The sequence below is a fragment of the Lepidochelys kempii genome, chromosome 9, assembly GCF_965140285.1.
Source record: "Lepidochelys kempii isolate rLepKem1 chromosome 9, rLepKem1.hap1, whole genome shotgun sequence".
In the NCBI taxonomy this organism is placed as follows: Eukaryota; Metazoa; Chordata; order Testudines; family Cheloniidae; genus Lepidochelys; species Lepidochelys kempii.
This window is the reverse complement of record NC_136388.1, coordinates 82,482,337-82,495,019: the sequence shown is the minus strand read 5'-3', so window position 1 is coordinate 82,495,019 and position 12,683 is coordinate 82,482,337. Positions and strand designations below refer to the sequence as shown.

General features: G+C 42.6%; 1 protein-coding gene across 1 annotated transcript in view; it reads right to left on the bottom strand.

Moving 5' to 3' along the window:
- UPRT (uracil phosphoribosyltransferase homolog) overlaps positions 1-12,683 on the bottom strand; it is a 30,027-nt gene that overhangs the window by 4,418 nt on the left and 12,926 nt on the right. The window contains exons 2-6 of the mRNA XM_073361131.2: positions 11,384-11,426; positions 7,361-7,430; positions 5,087-5,149; positions 4,018-4,179; positions 2,130-2,228 (exon numbers count right to left, since the gene is read on the bottom strand). Coding sequence (XP_073217232.1) covers positions 2,130-2,228; positions 4,018-4,179; positions 5,087-5,149; positions 7,361-7,430; positions 11,384-11,426 — 437 coding nt within the window. The remainder of the gene's footprint in view (positions 1-2,129; positions 2,229-4,017; positions 4,180-5,086; positions 5,150-7,360; positions 7,431-11,383; positions 11,427-12,683) is intronic.

The window sequence follows — 12,683 nt, the reverse complement described above, 5'->3', positions numbered from 1 at the left end:
CCTGGCCACTATGGATGTAGAAGCCCTCTACACCAACATTCCACACAAAGATGGACTACGAGCCGTCAAGAACACTATCCCCGATAATGTCACGGCTAACCTGGTGGCTGAACTTTGTGACTTTGTCCTTACCCATAACTATTTTACATTTGGGGACAATGTATACCTTCAAATCAGCGGCACTGCTATGGGTACCCGCATGGCCCCACAGTATGCCAACATTTTTATGGCTGACTTAGAACAACGCTTCCTCAGCTCTTGTCCCCTAACGCCCCTACTCGCGCTATATTGATGACGTCTTCATCATCTGGACCCATGGAAAAGAAGCCCTTGAGGAATTCCACCATGATTTCAACAATTTCCATCCCACCATCAACCTCAGCCTGGTCCAGTCCACACAAGAGATCCACTTCCTGGACACTACAGTGCTAATAAGCGATGGTCACATAAACACCACCCTATACCGGAAACCTACTGACCGCTATTCCTACCTACATGCCTCCAGCTTTCACCCTGACCACACCACACAATCCATCGTCTACAGCCAAGCTCTGCGATACAACCGCATTTGCTCCAACCCCTCAGACAGAAACAAACACCTACAAGATCTCTGTCAAGCATTCTTACAACTACAATACCCACCCGTGGAAGTGAAGAAACAGATTGATAGAGCCAGAAGAGTTCCCAGAAGTCACCTACTACAGGACAGGCCTAACAAAGAAAATAACAGAACGCCACTAGCCGTCACCTTCAGCCCCCAACTAAACCCCTCCAACGCATTATTAAGGATCTACAACCTATCCTGAAGGATGACCCAACACGCTCACAAATCTTGGGAGACAGGCCAGTCCTTGCCTACAGACAGCCCCCCAACCTGAAGCGAATACTCACCAGCAACCACATACCACACAACAGAACCACTAACCCAGGAACCTATCCTTGCAACAAAGCCTGTTGCCAACTGTGCCCACATATCTATTCAGGGGACACCATCACAGGGACTAATAACATCAGCCACGCTATCGGAGGCTTGTTCATCTGCACATCTACCAATGTGATATATGCCATCATGTGCCTGCCATGTACATTGGTCAAACTAGACAGTCTCTACGTAAAAGAATAAATGACGCAAATCAGATGTCAAGAATTATAACATTCACAAACCAGTTGGGAAACACTTCCATCTCTCTGGTCATGCGATTACAGACATGAAAGTTGCGATATTACAACAGAAAAACTTCAAATCCAGACTCCAGCGAGAGACTGCTGAATTGGAGTTCATTTGCAAATTGGATACAATTAACTTAGGTTACCTTGCATAATTACTTAGCCACTCCCAGTCTCTGTTTAAGCCTATTTCCCCTTGTTTTCCTAACACCCACCCCCACCCTTCCTCATACATTCTTGTTAAACCCTGGATTTGTGCTGGAAATAGCCCACCTTGATTATCATACACATTGTAAGGAGAGTGATCACTTTAGATAAACTATTACCAGCAGGAGAGTGGGGTGGGGGTAGAGAATAACACCCATTTTTTCATGGTTTGTGTGTATAAAAATCTTCTGTATTTTCCACAGTATGCATCCGATGAAGTGAGCTGTAGCTCACTAAAGCTTATGCTCAAATAAACTGGTTAGTCTCTAAGGTGCCACAAGTACTCCTTTTCTTTTCTGCTATGTCTCTGTTTGAATTTCACGAGTAGCCCTGACAGGCATTAGAATTTCTCCATCCTCCCACCCCACTAAACAGAAACCAAAAGTCCTTCTCAAAGCCCCAGAAGTCAGCAGAGTAATATGGGACTGAATTCCTTTCTTAACCAGTCAATGCCACTGTTATTCACAAGGGATCGCTATTGAGTCATATGACATGCCCTTTAACAGAGTGGAAAGGAAAACATCAAATTGAACCAATGTCTTTCACGTCACATTTAATAAACTACCATGACCACCTGTTGTTGTTTTGTTTACATTTTATCCATTTCTTTCCTCGATTTATGACTTTTCTCCCACTTCAGTCCCCAAATAAGACTACATTAAATCAGCTCACTGGAACTCTTTTTAAAATCTACTCATTGTGTACAGTTCTGTGTTGCATGAATAACCTGCTCCCAACCTATTCCTTCAACTTACCATGAGGTGTGGAGAATAGGCTTAGTAGGATAATGACACTTGGTTGAACGCCATGTTCTATAAGAACTTTTACAGCTTCAATGACAGTATTGCCAGTGCCTGGGAGGAGGGGAAAAACAACACTATCCTTATCAGAAAGACTTTACAAGTCATTTGGAACTAGATTAAGCAGAATTCACCTTCAGAGGGGATTAGTGTACCACTAATACTAGCGTGTAAGTAAACAGACGGAATATGTCCCTTTTCTGCTGCAGAACAGACCACTCACTCTGTTACCTATGGCAGCTTCGTGCCTTGATGACGCTACTGCAGCTCGGCACTAAAATACTGTATTAAGGGCAGGTTTCAGAGTAGCAGCCGTGTTAGTCTGTATTCGCAAAAAGAAAAGGAGGACGTGTGGCACCGTAGAGACTAACCAATTTAAATAAATGGGCTAGTCTCTACCGTGCCACATGTCCTCCTTTTCTTTTTGTATTAAGAGCCTGACCCAAAGTCCATTGACATCAATTGGCTCTTGGTTAGTCCCTCTGGCAAGAAATCACAGTTGAAACAGAAAATGACAATCGAGTTCCTTGTGAAGGAGGAGAATTAAGTATTAGAAAATTCGCTTCAGCCTGATGTAAACTCTACCAGCTTCTGAGGCTCTTTGGTGGCATTAATTAATTTAATTTTGAAATAATTTAATATAAACTGTTAAATAGAATTTTTAAATGTAAAATTAGCGTTAACTAGTATTTAATTAATTTGAAATTTTAAAGTGTTTAGCATGCAATAATAGTTCTAAATCTTTTCTACACTTACATACTAAAATTTATATATTAAAAAAGCAATTTACAGCAAACCCCAGTTCTCCCCCACCCCACATACACAGTGGGTCATACTCAAGCAATTTGCACCACATTTATTTTACCTCATTAGGTAGCGCCTCAACGTGTGTATTTTGAAAATAATGCCTCAACAAGTAATGCAGTTTGACTAAGGACTTGGCTACACTTGTGAGTTAGAGCACATTAAAGCAGCCCCGGGCGCCCAAGCTCCCTACCCATCCGCACTGGCAAGGCAGGTAGAGCGCTCCTGGTACTCCACCTTGGTGAAAAGATTAACGCTTGCTGCGTCTTGACTGAAATGTCCGGGCGTCAGTGTGAACGAGGTGTTGCATTACTGCGCTCTGATCAGCCTCTGGAAACGTCCCATAATCCCCTTAAGTCAAGTGGCCACTCTTGTAATTGTTTTTGAATCACTACAGGAATGCAGATATGCCCTTTGAAAGCTCCGTTTCTGACAGCCGGCTGCTTATCTGCTCCGAGACAAAGCAACCATTACTGTGGAATGCTGAGAGAGAGAGGCGAGGGGGGGGTCTGCTGCTGTCTGAACTTACAAGACAGCATGCTGACATGCTCTCTGCCCCCCCAAACCCCTCTCTCTCCCCCCACATACACACAACACACTCCCTGTCACACTGCCCCCCCAAACCCCTCTCTCTCCCCCCACATACACACAACACACTCCCTGTCACGCTCCACCCCACCCCACCCCCATTTGAAAAGCACACTGCAGTCACTTGCATGCTGGGATAGCTGCCCATAATGCACCACTCCCAATGCTGCTGCAAATGTGGCCACGCCAGTGCGCTTGAAGCTGTCAGTATGGACAGACTGCAGTGCTTTCCCTACTGCGCTCTCCAAAGGCTGGTTTAATTCAAAGCCGTCTACGTCGGCAAGTGTAGCCATGCCCTAAGGCTTATTCTAGCCGAACTTGATAAATTCTCTGCTGTGTTGCTCAAGGCAAGCTAAAATCCTACTAGTAGTCATTGACATTCAGGGAATTTTACACAGAACACCGATTAGTCAAACAATATTTAACACTAACAATTCTCTAAGACACTCACTCAGTATTGGATACATGAGAAGAACTTTTCTCCTGTAAATGTCTGGTGGAAACTTGGCATAGTACACTTTGGCTCTCTGAGTCTCTTCGTCGCTCTGTATCAGGATTTTTCCTATTCGGATGGATCTGCAGCAATCCCGTAAGCCTTGTTCCATTGCCTCTCCTTCAGTTTAGTAACGAGAACAACAACAAAAACCCTGTTACACGTCAAGGAAGAAAGCACCACAAGCTACTACTAGTAAAGGATATTCAATATTTAACTGTGGTAAGGAGATTATTAAACCAAATGACTAAAATCACATTAGATTATTAACTGGAAGTTTTCACTCTGCTTAGATAATGAAGTTAGCCTGATCAGTATCACTCATTGGTCCCAAGCACTAACACAAGGCTGGTTTTCAAGGATATAGCAAATCTAAATCTAAAATATAGCAAAGTTTCCTACAAACATTTTGATTATTCCTAATCAGTATGAAAAAACGCGTTGAGTACTGAGATGGAAACTCATCTGCAAATCTCTAGATACTGATGCATCATCATGATACTATAGAGGGGACAGAAAACACTGCATCAAGTGGATTTCAGCCTCTTGCTGTTAGATCTTTAAGAACTGTTGCTATCAAGCTGCTAATTAAGTTAGACAAAAAAACCCACTAGCATTCCCCAGAATGTGCACAATTTCTACCAGTAGCCACAGTTTATTTGGAGAATTGTCGGGAGGGGGAAATTAATGGAAACAAGGATAGGGGTTTCTAGAAGCAAGGAAAGAAGGGCAGGCCTTGCTCCATTTGAATGTCCTCGACCTAGAACCCCTTCTCTAGCAGCCACAGGAAATCCCCAGCAACTGTTCTATTTCCTAAGGGCTTAATAAAACACATTACTTGATAGTGGTTGGGTGTAAGCTTGGTTGGAAACAGGACACTTATGAAGAGAGAAGAATGGCAGTTGGAGGACTTTGGTGAATTTTGTTCATCAGAGTAAAAGGGGTTGTTGCTGTTCTTAAAAGCAAGGTGGTAAAGAGATTTAAAGAAGAGCTTTAAACACAGACGCATTAAGAAACCATGGCTTACCACTTCTCATTATGCTGACTCCACAGTTTCCCTTCTCAAATTTCACTCCTTCATACTTGTACCCTGTGGGAGGAAAGACAGACCTGATGATCAGTGGAAGTCATTGTGCCTTTTTAACCCATTTGGTGCCCCTTTAGGTTATAGTCTTAAATGATATTCCCATGAATGGAACTAACATCTCTCTAAGTACATACTGTATGAAGAGGAGCTACGGATGTATGCCATACTCTGCGTGGACCAATAGTATGATAGTGTGCCAAATACTATGGGCCTAAAACAGTGATGGGCAGAGGAACAAAAATGTAAGTTGGCAAAGGGCTGGTAACATGGAGTTTAGAGGAGAGCCTTCCCTGCTGTAGTATTTTAGTTTAATAACTCATATTCTGGGCACACTTCTTATGAAGGATGCCATACAAAATAAAGCTGAATGGTAACTTTAGAAGAAGCCAATGGATACAGGCCAGTGCTGTGGACAGATACCAGAAATATGAAACTACTTGAGTTATTTGATTTGTGCAAGGAATAACCGGAAAATACTATGCGAGTGATGGGGTCAACTGACAGCCCTGGAAGCTAAAGTCCTTTACTTATTCAAAGAACAGCTTGGACAGCAGGGCAAGCTTCCCCTGCCCAAGCATTGTGCTTCAGTCTTAATACTGAGGCTGGTGCAGAGTTCAGTCTACACCTGTGGAGACTGAGGGAATTATGTGTAATATTTTTTTATAAATATCAAAAGCCCCTGTGGTTCTCTGTGTGATGTTACCCAGCCTGACTGCCAGGAGATAAATCAGAAGAGGCTGTTCAGAAGGAAGCAAACAAAAACTGAAATAATGTCCTTGAGGAAACACTGGGTAAGCTGTTTATTGGGAAATAGCCTGAATGAAGCCAGGAAGTGGGTAAGCAAGGTTACTCTTCCCAAGGCTCAGCCTAGCATCAAAGGAGATGCTAAACCTTAAAGATGCCAGCCTCGGGCAGGAGGAAGGGTTGAGTGAGTGGCCAGAGGCTGCCCAATGAGTGTCAGCAACAGCTGCCATCCTGGCAAGGGAGGACAGATGCAGAAGAGACATGCTGCAAGCATGACAGTCTCCTTCTCCCAGCCAGAGATGAGGGTTACTCACAAATGCGGGCAAAGAAAGATTATGGTACAGGTAAGGGAAGATGTGTATAGGACTCTGTTGCATTAACTCTTTGCTCAGGGTGCTATGTTCCTTTGGGGGTAAGAATACCTAATGCTTTGTTTTGGAAAAGCTGCTGTTTAGTTGCTTTAACTAGTAAGAGGGTTTGAGAGCTAAAGTGCTTATAGGTGCCAAGTGCTGTTGGGTCTGTCACATTAACACAGTTGGGAACACAGAGATCTGGTCGGAGAGCGGTTGGTCCATGTGGTGCCATCCAGAGTGAGCTGCAGGAAGCCAGGCCTGTCACCTAACAGGAACATTCAAGAGGTCTAAGGCACAGTTTGCTCTATAACCATGGCAATGGCCCAGTCAGAAGTCCTTGGGCGTTCTTCTGCAAAGGAGCTACCAGCTGCAGTTTGGAATACAGCAAACTCATTTCACAGAGGGCACTTAACAAACAGCCTTCAAGTGGTGTCAGCTGTTGATCGATGTGGACTGGATTTGAATCCAGTGTTCCAGAGGAGAAAGGCGACACTTCTGTTAAACCAGTAAAACAATGTTCATCTGTATTACTTTTAAAGCCTCTTTCCCAAATTCTAGCTAATGCTACACTGTTTCCTGTTTAACCTGTCTTGCCTGTAACCCCATATTTGGCTTCAACAGGAACAAGCCAAAATGATTCCTATGGATTCTCTCTAGTGTTAACACATAGATGCTTCCCTGATGATGCAGAAACTAACTTCCTGCTCCTCTGTTATCACTGCTATCTGGTCCCCAGTTGAAAGCAACCAGGCACAGAGAATTTTGCAAGACCTCTTGAATTTGCCTAAATCCCCCCAACTCTCCTTAATGGGTAAGTAAAACATCATCAGGGTTATTTTCATCATCACAGTAAGGGCAAGTAAGCAGATCTGGCACCTGGACTGGTACATTTTCATGATCATTTTGCTAGACTGATTTAAATTCTTACTAAATAACTCTTGTGTGTCTTGCTGAAGTGTATTAGCCAGTAAAGTTTGGGTTTGTTAAATGTCAGGAAGCGGGGCCTGACCTGAATGTTCAGCTGAGTCAGCCTCACAAGGATTCTAAGTTCTACTTTACATATAGTATGAAGCTTCTACTGCCAACCCTACCAGCTGGGGAGTAAACTCCCAATTACCTGTTGGAGTGGTCACTGTGCATTCTGTATATGGCAGCTGATTTAATCCCTCTTCAACCACAAGTCTGATCTGTAGAACCAAAGGAAAGCATCAGCTTAGAGAGGTTTCTTACCCATCAAGGTAAGGTACTGTATTCTAGTAGTTTTACCAACATACAGTGAACATGTCAACAAGGTTTTCCCCTTGCCAGTTTATTTTCATATCCCTATCTCCGTTCAGGAGCTGCAGTGGGCTGCCCAGAACAGCCTGACCCTCAGCACTGTAAACACAAAGCTAAGTTCCCCAAGGCAAATCAATCAATAGAGAAATATCATCACCCCTCCATTTGACACCTATCAGTTGTCATTATTATGGGATGCTCTGCAAAAAGATTTCACGTTCACAAACATGGCCCAATTTCAGCAGGGAAATCTCTACAGGAGACAGAGCCAGTAAATTCCACAGCCTCAGGTGACCTGAAAACCCCTAGTCCTCCCCCAATGATAGCTCTGTAGCTGTACCCCAGGCAAGGTTATTTAAAATGTATTAATCTGACCCAGGGATGATTTCCCATGAAAGGAGCTCCAGGTATTAAAGATTTAGAAAGTAGAGCGAGCCAGCAATTCAGAGCCCAGAATGCTCAAAAAAAAAAAAAAAAAAAACCCCAAAGCCAAGCAAAGATGAAAACGTATTAAGCAAAAGTCACTGTATAATGATAGAAGTGAGGCAATCTCTCACAGGACTGAGCACATAACTTATCCATTGACCAAAAAAATATAAGGTTCATCTCTACTGTTCTCATTCCAGGAACAGGGCAAAACCCACCAGAGGAATCTTTTCTATCCTTCCCTCTCAACCCAGTTCCCAGTGCAGACAGACTGTCTGTTTAAGGGAAGTTCTTCAGTTGCAGTCAGTGCCAAAGGCCTTTCGATTTATTGTCACGCCAAAGAAAGTTCAGTAATTTTATTGGCATGACAAGGTTGATGAGTGTTCTCAAGCTTACCACCACAAGAATTTCAATTCGGAGCAGAGTTTTATAGTGGGCCACATTCAGAGATGATGGACAGGTTATGTCAGTGAGTGAGTGGGTCAGAGTTGGTGTAATTCACACACCCAGGGGCCAGAAGACAAGAAAAGCAATTAGCAAGATGCTGTAAGTAAATGTCAGGAAAGATGGATACTTTCATTTTTCTCCATGGCATATAAATGACACCAAACTGCATATCAGGAAGTGGGTCCTACTGAGTCCTGCACCTCCATTGGCATCCCCTGTGAATTTGGCCCAGTGTGTCCATCTCTAGTTTGGTAGTTACAGCTAACAGGAAGCTGTCACTGCCAACTTACTCCCTTTTTTAAAGTGAAGTTTTCTTTCTTGCTCTTTACTGGCACATTCTAATCCTGACAGCTTGAAGGAAATATCACTTGTATCTGGTTGTGCTGTTTGTGGGAAGATGCATCTTTTAGTACTCTTAAACCAAGATGCACCAGGCTTTGAACGTACATGCCTAGGACCGGGAACAGAAAGGGGCAAAATAAATTACCTAGACCAGGTATGGAAAGCACCCACCAAACGCTGATTTCATGTTTACAGTGCTAGCACAACTCACTCAGAGACTTAGGTTATGTCTCCACTATCAGGATGAATTGACCCAAGTTACGCTACTCCAGTGTGAATAATGTAACTGGAGTCGATGTAACTTATGTCCGCTTACTGCAGTGTCTACACCGCGCTGGGTCAACGGGAGACACTTTCTCGTTGACTTACCTTACTCCTCTTGTTCCTGATGGAGTACTTGGTCGAGTCTCGCTAAATCGACCCCCAGTGCATCGATCACAGCAGTGCCGATCCCGCAATAGTGTAGACATAGCCTGAGTTCTACTTTGTGTTTGAGTCCAGTGTCTTCAACTCTTCAGTGGAAGAGACTGGAAAGCCCTGCAGTGTTCTCCAGCAGCTCCTGGTCTGCTCCCAAGGCTTTTCAAAGAGCCTCTACTCAACCTTTTCAGACCGAACATCAATGTTTTGATATTTCACCACCAAAGCTCTAATCCAAGTCTTTATAATGCTCAGATCATCTTCTCAGGCCATTATTTTAACCATGTGCCTCCACTAGCTTCCCCTTCTCTTCTACAAACACCAGATTTGTCCTCACCATCGTGTTTTAGCTGCCTGACACACCCTTCACAGATGCATTAGCACATCAGTGACAGCCACCTTCCCTCTGCCAGCCTTTCCACCTATTAGTCCCATTCTCCCCATAGCATCTTTGCACACACTCTCATGCTGACTATTACGTATGGGAACAATTGCATGAAAAAAATCTGCACTGCTAAATTTATCGGCCTTCAGATCTCTCCCTGTGACTCATCTGCTGTGACCCTCCCAGAGACTGCTAGCAGCCAGTGCCAAGCAGGCAAAAAGCTAAACTCTTCTCACATCCAATCCCACCTCTCTGTTTATTTCATCCATCTGTTACATTTTATCATTTGGGCAGGGACTGGCTTTTTATTAGGTTTGTAAAGCACCTAGCACAATGGAGCCCCAATCTGCCTAGAGCTCTAGGCACTACCAAAGTACAAATCAAACAATAAAATATACAAAACAAGACATCCCACAATCCTATGCACGGGTTCTCCATTTCTTCCCTCTTCTTAGGAGGAGGAGGGACCTGATACCTGTCTAACGAATGTCAAGCCTGTTGTATGACCAGCAGGTAGAGGCAATCCTGTGAGCAGCAGCTCTAGATCTGTAAATGTGCAGGTTAAGCAACACTGGACTCCAGCACCATGAGCCTGAGTTTGGCTCAGTGACTGGGAAGTTACAGCCTGCAGCAGTGAGGAAGTAGTTTGTACATCCCTAAGACGGGCACAACACGTCCAGGAAAATATGAGAGGGCCCAGGGTGAGGACTTTCACACTGGGAAACTGCAACAGGGGTAAGTTAGGGTTAATTAAGGTTTTCTCCTGCCTGTCTTGCAATAGCCATTGTTTCCCTTCTATCAAAACTTTAGCAACATATTTTTGACCCATCTTCTTTTTTGAAGTGATTTGATAGGGGAGGAATACCCCTTTGAGAGTAGGTCATGATGGGAACCCTCTGCAGGGTAAAAAATAAAGTGCTTTCAGAAGGAGCTCAGTGTGGTAGAAACTCTTGTAGAGAAAGCACCCTTGATGGAGAGAACCAAGTTCTGTTAATGTTCAGTACGGTTTATCTTTATTGTTTGCAAATCTTGACTCTGCGTATAAGAAGATTTTGGGAACCCTGACAAATTGGAACACTGAAATGGAAGTGACCTAGAAATAAGTCTTTCACATCCTGTGTGTATCTTCCACGATTGTCCTTATTTGCTTTATTAACTGTCACAAATGTGTGTTTGAAACAAATGACATTTGTTGGAGACTGTGACTTTACACCCCATATTCTTCATAGAAATATGGTTATGATATGAATATGGCATAAGTAAGATAGATAGCTCATGTAAGATATCATTGGAAAGGTTATGATTTAATGAATTTGATTATCCAATTTGTATGCCTGTATCACAGTATTAACATGTTAGTAGATTGAAGTAAAAACCGTAGGCTCCCTGGTAGTGTCACTTTGACCTGTTAATATGTACTGGTGGAGGTAAAGGCTCTTGGATTGTTATTACTATTATTTATTTGTAATATCGTGTAGTCATGGAACAGGACCCCATGTTCAGGCCATTAAAGATCCCATGGCACTTTTAACAAGAGTATGGGTGTTACTCAGGGAAACTGAGGTAGGCACATCTGTTTCCCTAGCATTCTCAATTACCTACAAGCTTTTCACTTCTGTTCTAACATAGTAGTGTGTGCTGTTAAAACAGCTGCTGCATTCCACAGGTGGCTGAAGGTATTTGTGAAATCCTTTGGCATGAAAGGCATCTTATACAAAGACATTAAGAAAGTTACTGTCAAACAGCATTCACAAATCGCTCCCACCCGATGACTCTCCAGCATGAAAGTCCTGTTTAACACAAGTGTCAAAGCACAGCAACAACAAGAAGAAATTCTCCACCTACCAGACGATCAGCAGAAAACACGAAGTCCCCTCTACTGGCTGTCCTGAAAAAGGTAGCAAAAGTGCTAAATTAAATTGCGGAATAACTTTTATTTCGATAACACTGATAAATAATTCAAGGATAGTACACTGTACATAGCAGGAGTTCTCCACATAACTAATTTCTACTGGATAAAACTAATTGGAATCTCTTGATAGTGGGTAACTAATATTCAGGGAACATAAAGCTACAGCCAGGCTTGCCTCTTACTATAGGCTAACATTTTGCAGTGCTTTGCCCAAAGCAATTAGAATATGAAAACCTAAAATTGCTATGTAAGCTTTCCATGGGAAAATCTGATCTTGCTTCCACTCCATCCTAGCAGGCCACCCAAACTATCATGTGTTCACTTCTTGAATTTACAAACATTGTGCTCAATATCCTGCGTCCAATCAAGTCAATAGCCAGAAGCATTGTCATCAAATGGGAGCTGTACCAAGCCTCCAGCGCTGAACTAAGAATCCAACTGTCTGTCTGACAGCCCTAAAAAACCCCAAACAAGCCATCAGAATATCATGTACAAGCACATCTTAGTACTACATGCAATTAGTTACAGCTCTCTCTAAATTTCCATAAAGAAATGTTGGCACCAAACTCCATATTTTTGCAATATTTTACTTGAGGGTTTACCTGCATGAAAGTCAGGAAACTTGGTTATTCCCAGAGCAACTGGTGACTTTGCCACATTAAAGACATTTTTTTAAAAGGGACAGTGTCAGTTTGTCTTAATTTCTTTCCCCATGTTACCAATCTTATACTAATAATAAGTTTATTTAGTTTATCACATCGCTGCTATTTATTTTTTGGCTTTCAATTATGCAGTGAACACAGACTAATCACTTTCTGGTTCTCTGGCATTAAAAGGAAACCCAAAACTTTTTTTAAAATGGCTTCAGGTAAATCTGCACAGTGTTCCTCTGATAATTCTTGTGATTTTACAATCATATTTTGTTTTTTTAGGTTTTGATTGATATTTTGTTCTTTGGTATGTATTAATTATTGGGAAAAGGGGAGTGAGCAGTGAGATCGCAAAACTTCCAGATGGCACATCTAGGTTCTTCCATACCATGGAATCTAAGAGGATCTAGGTAAGCTAAGTGACATAATGACAGATGAAATTCAGTGTTGACATTCAAAATGATGCACATAGCTTATTACATTAATTATATTGACTTGGGGGGAGACCTGGGTCTCACTAAGCAAGCAGTGTTTGACTGCATAAGAATAGAGAATAATTCTGAAAATATGGCAGACCAGTAGT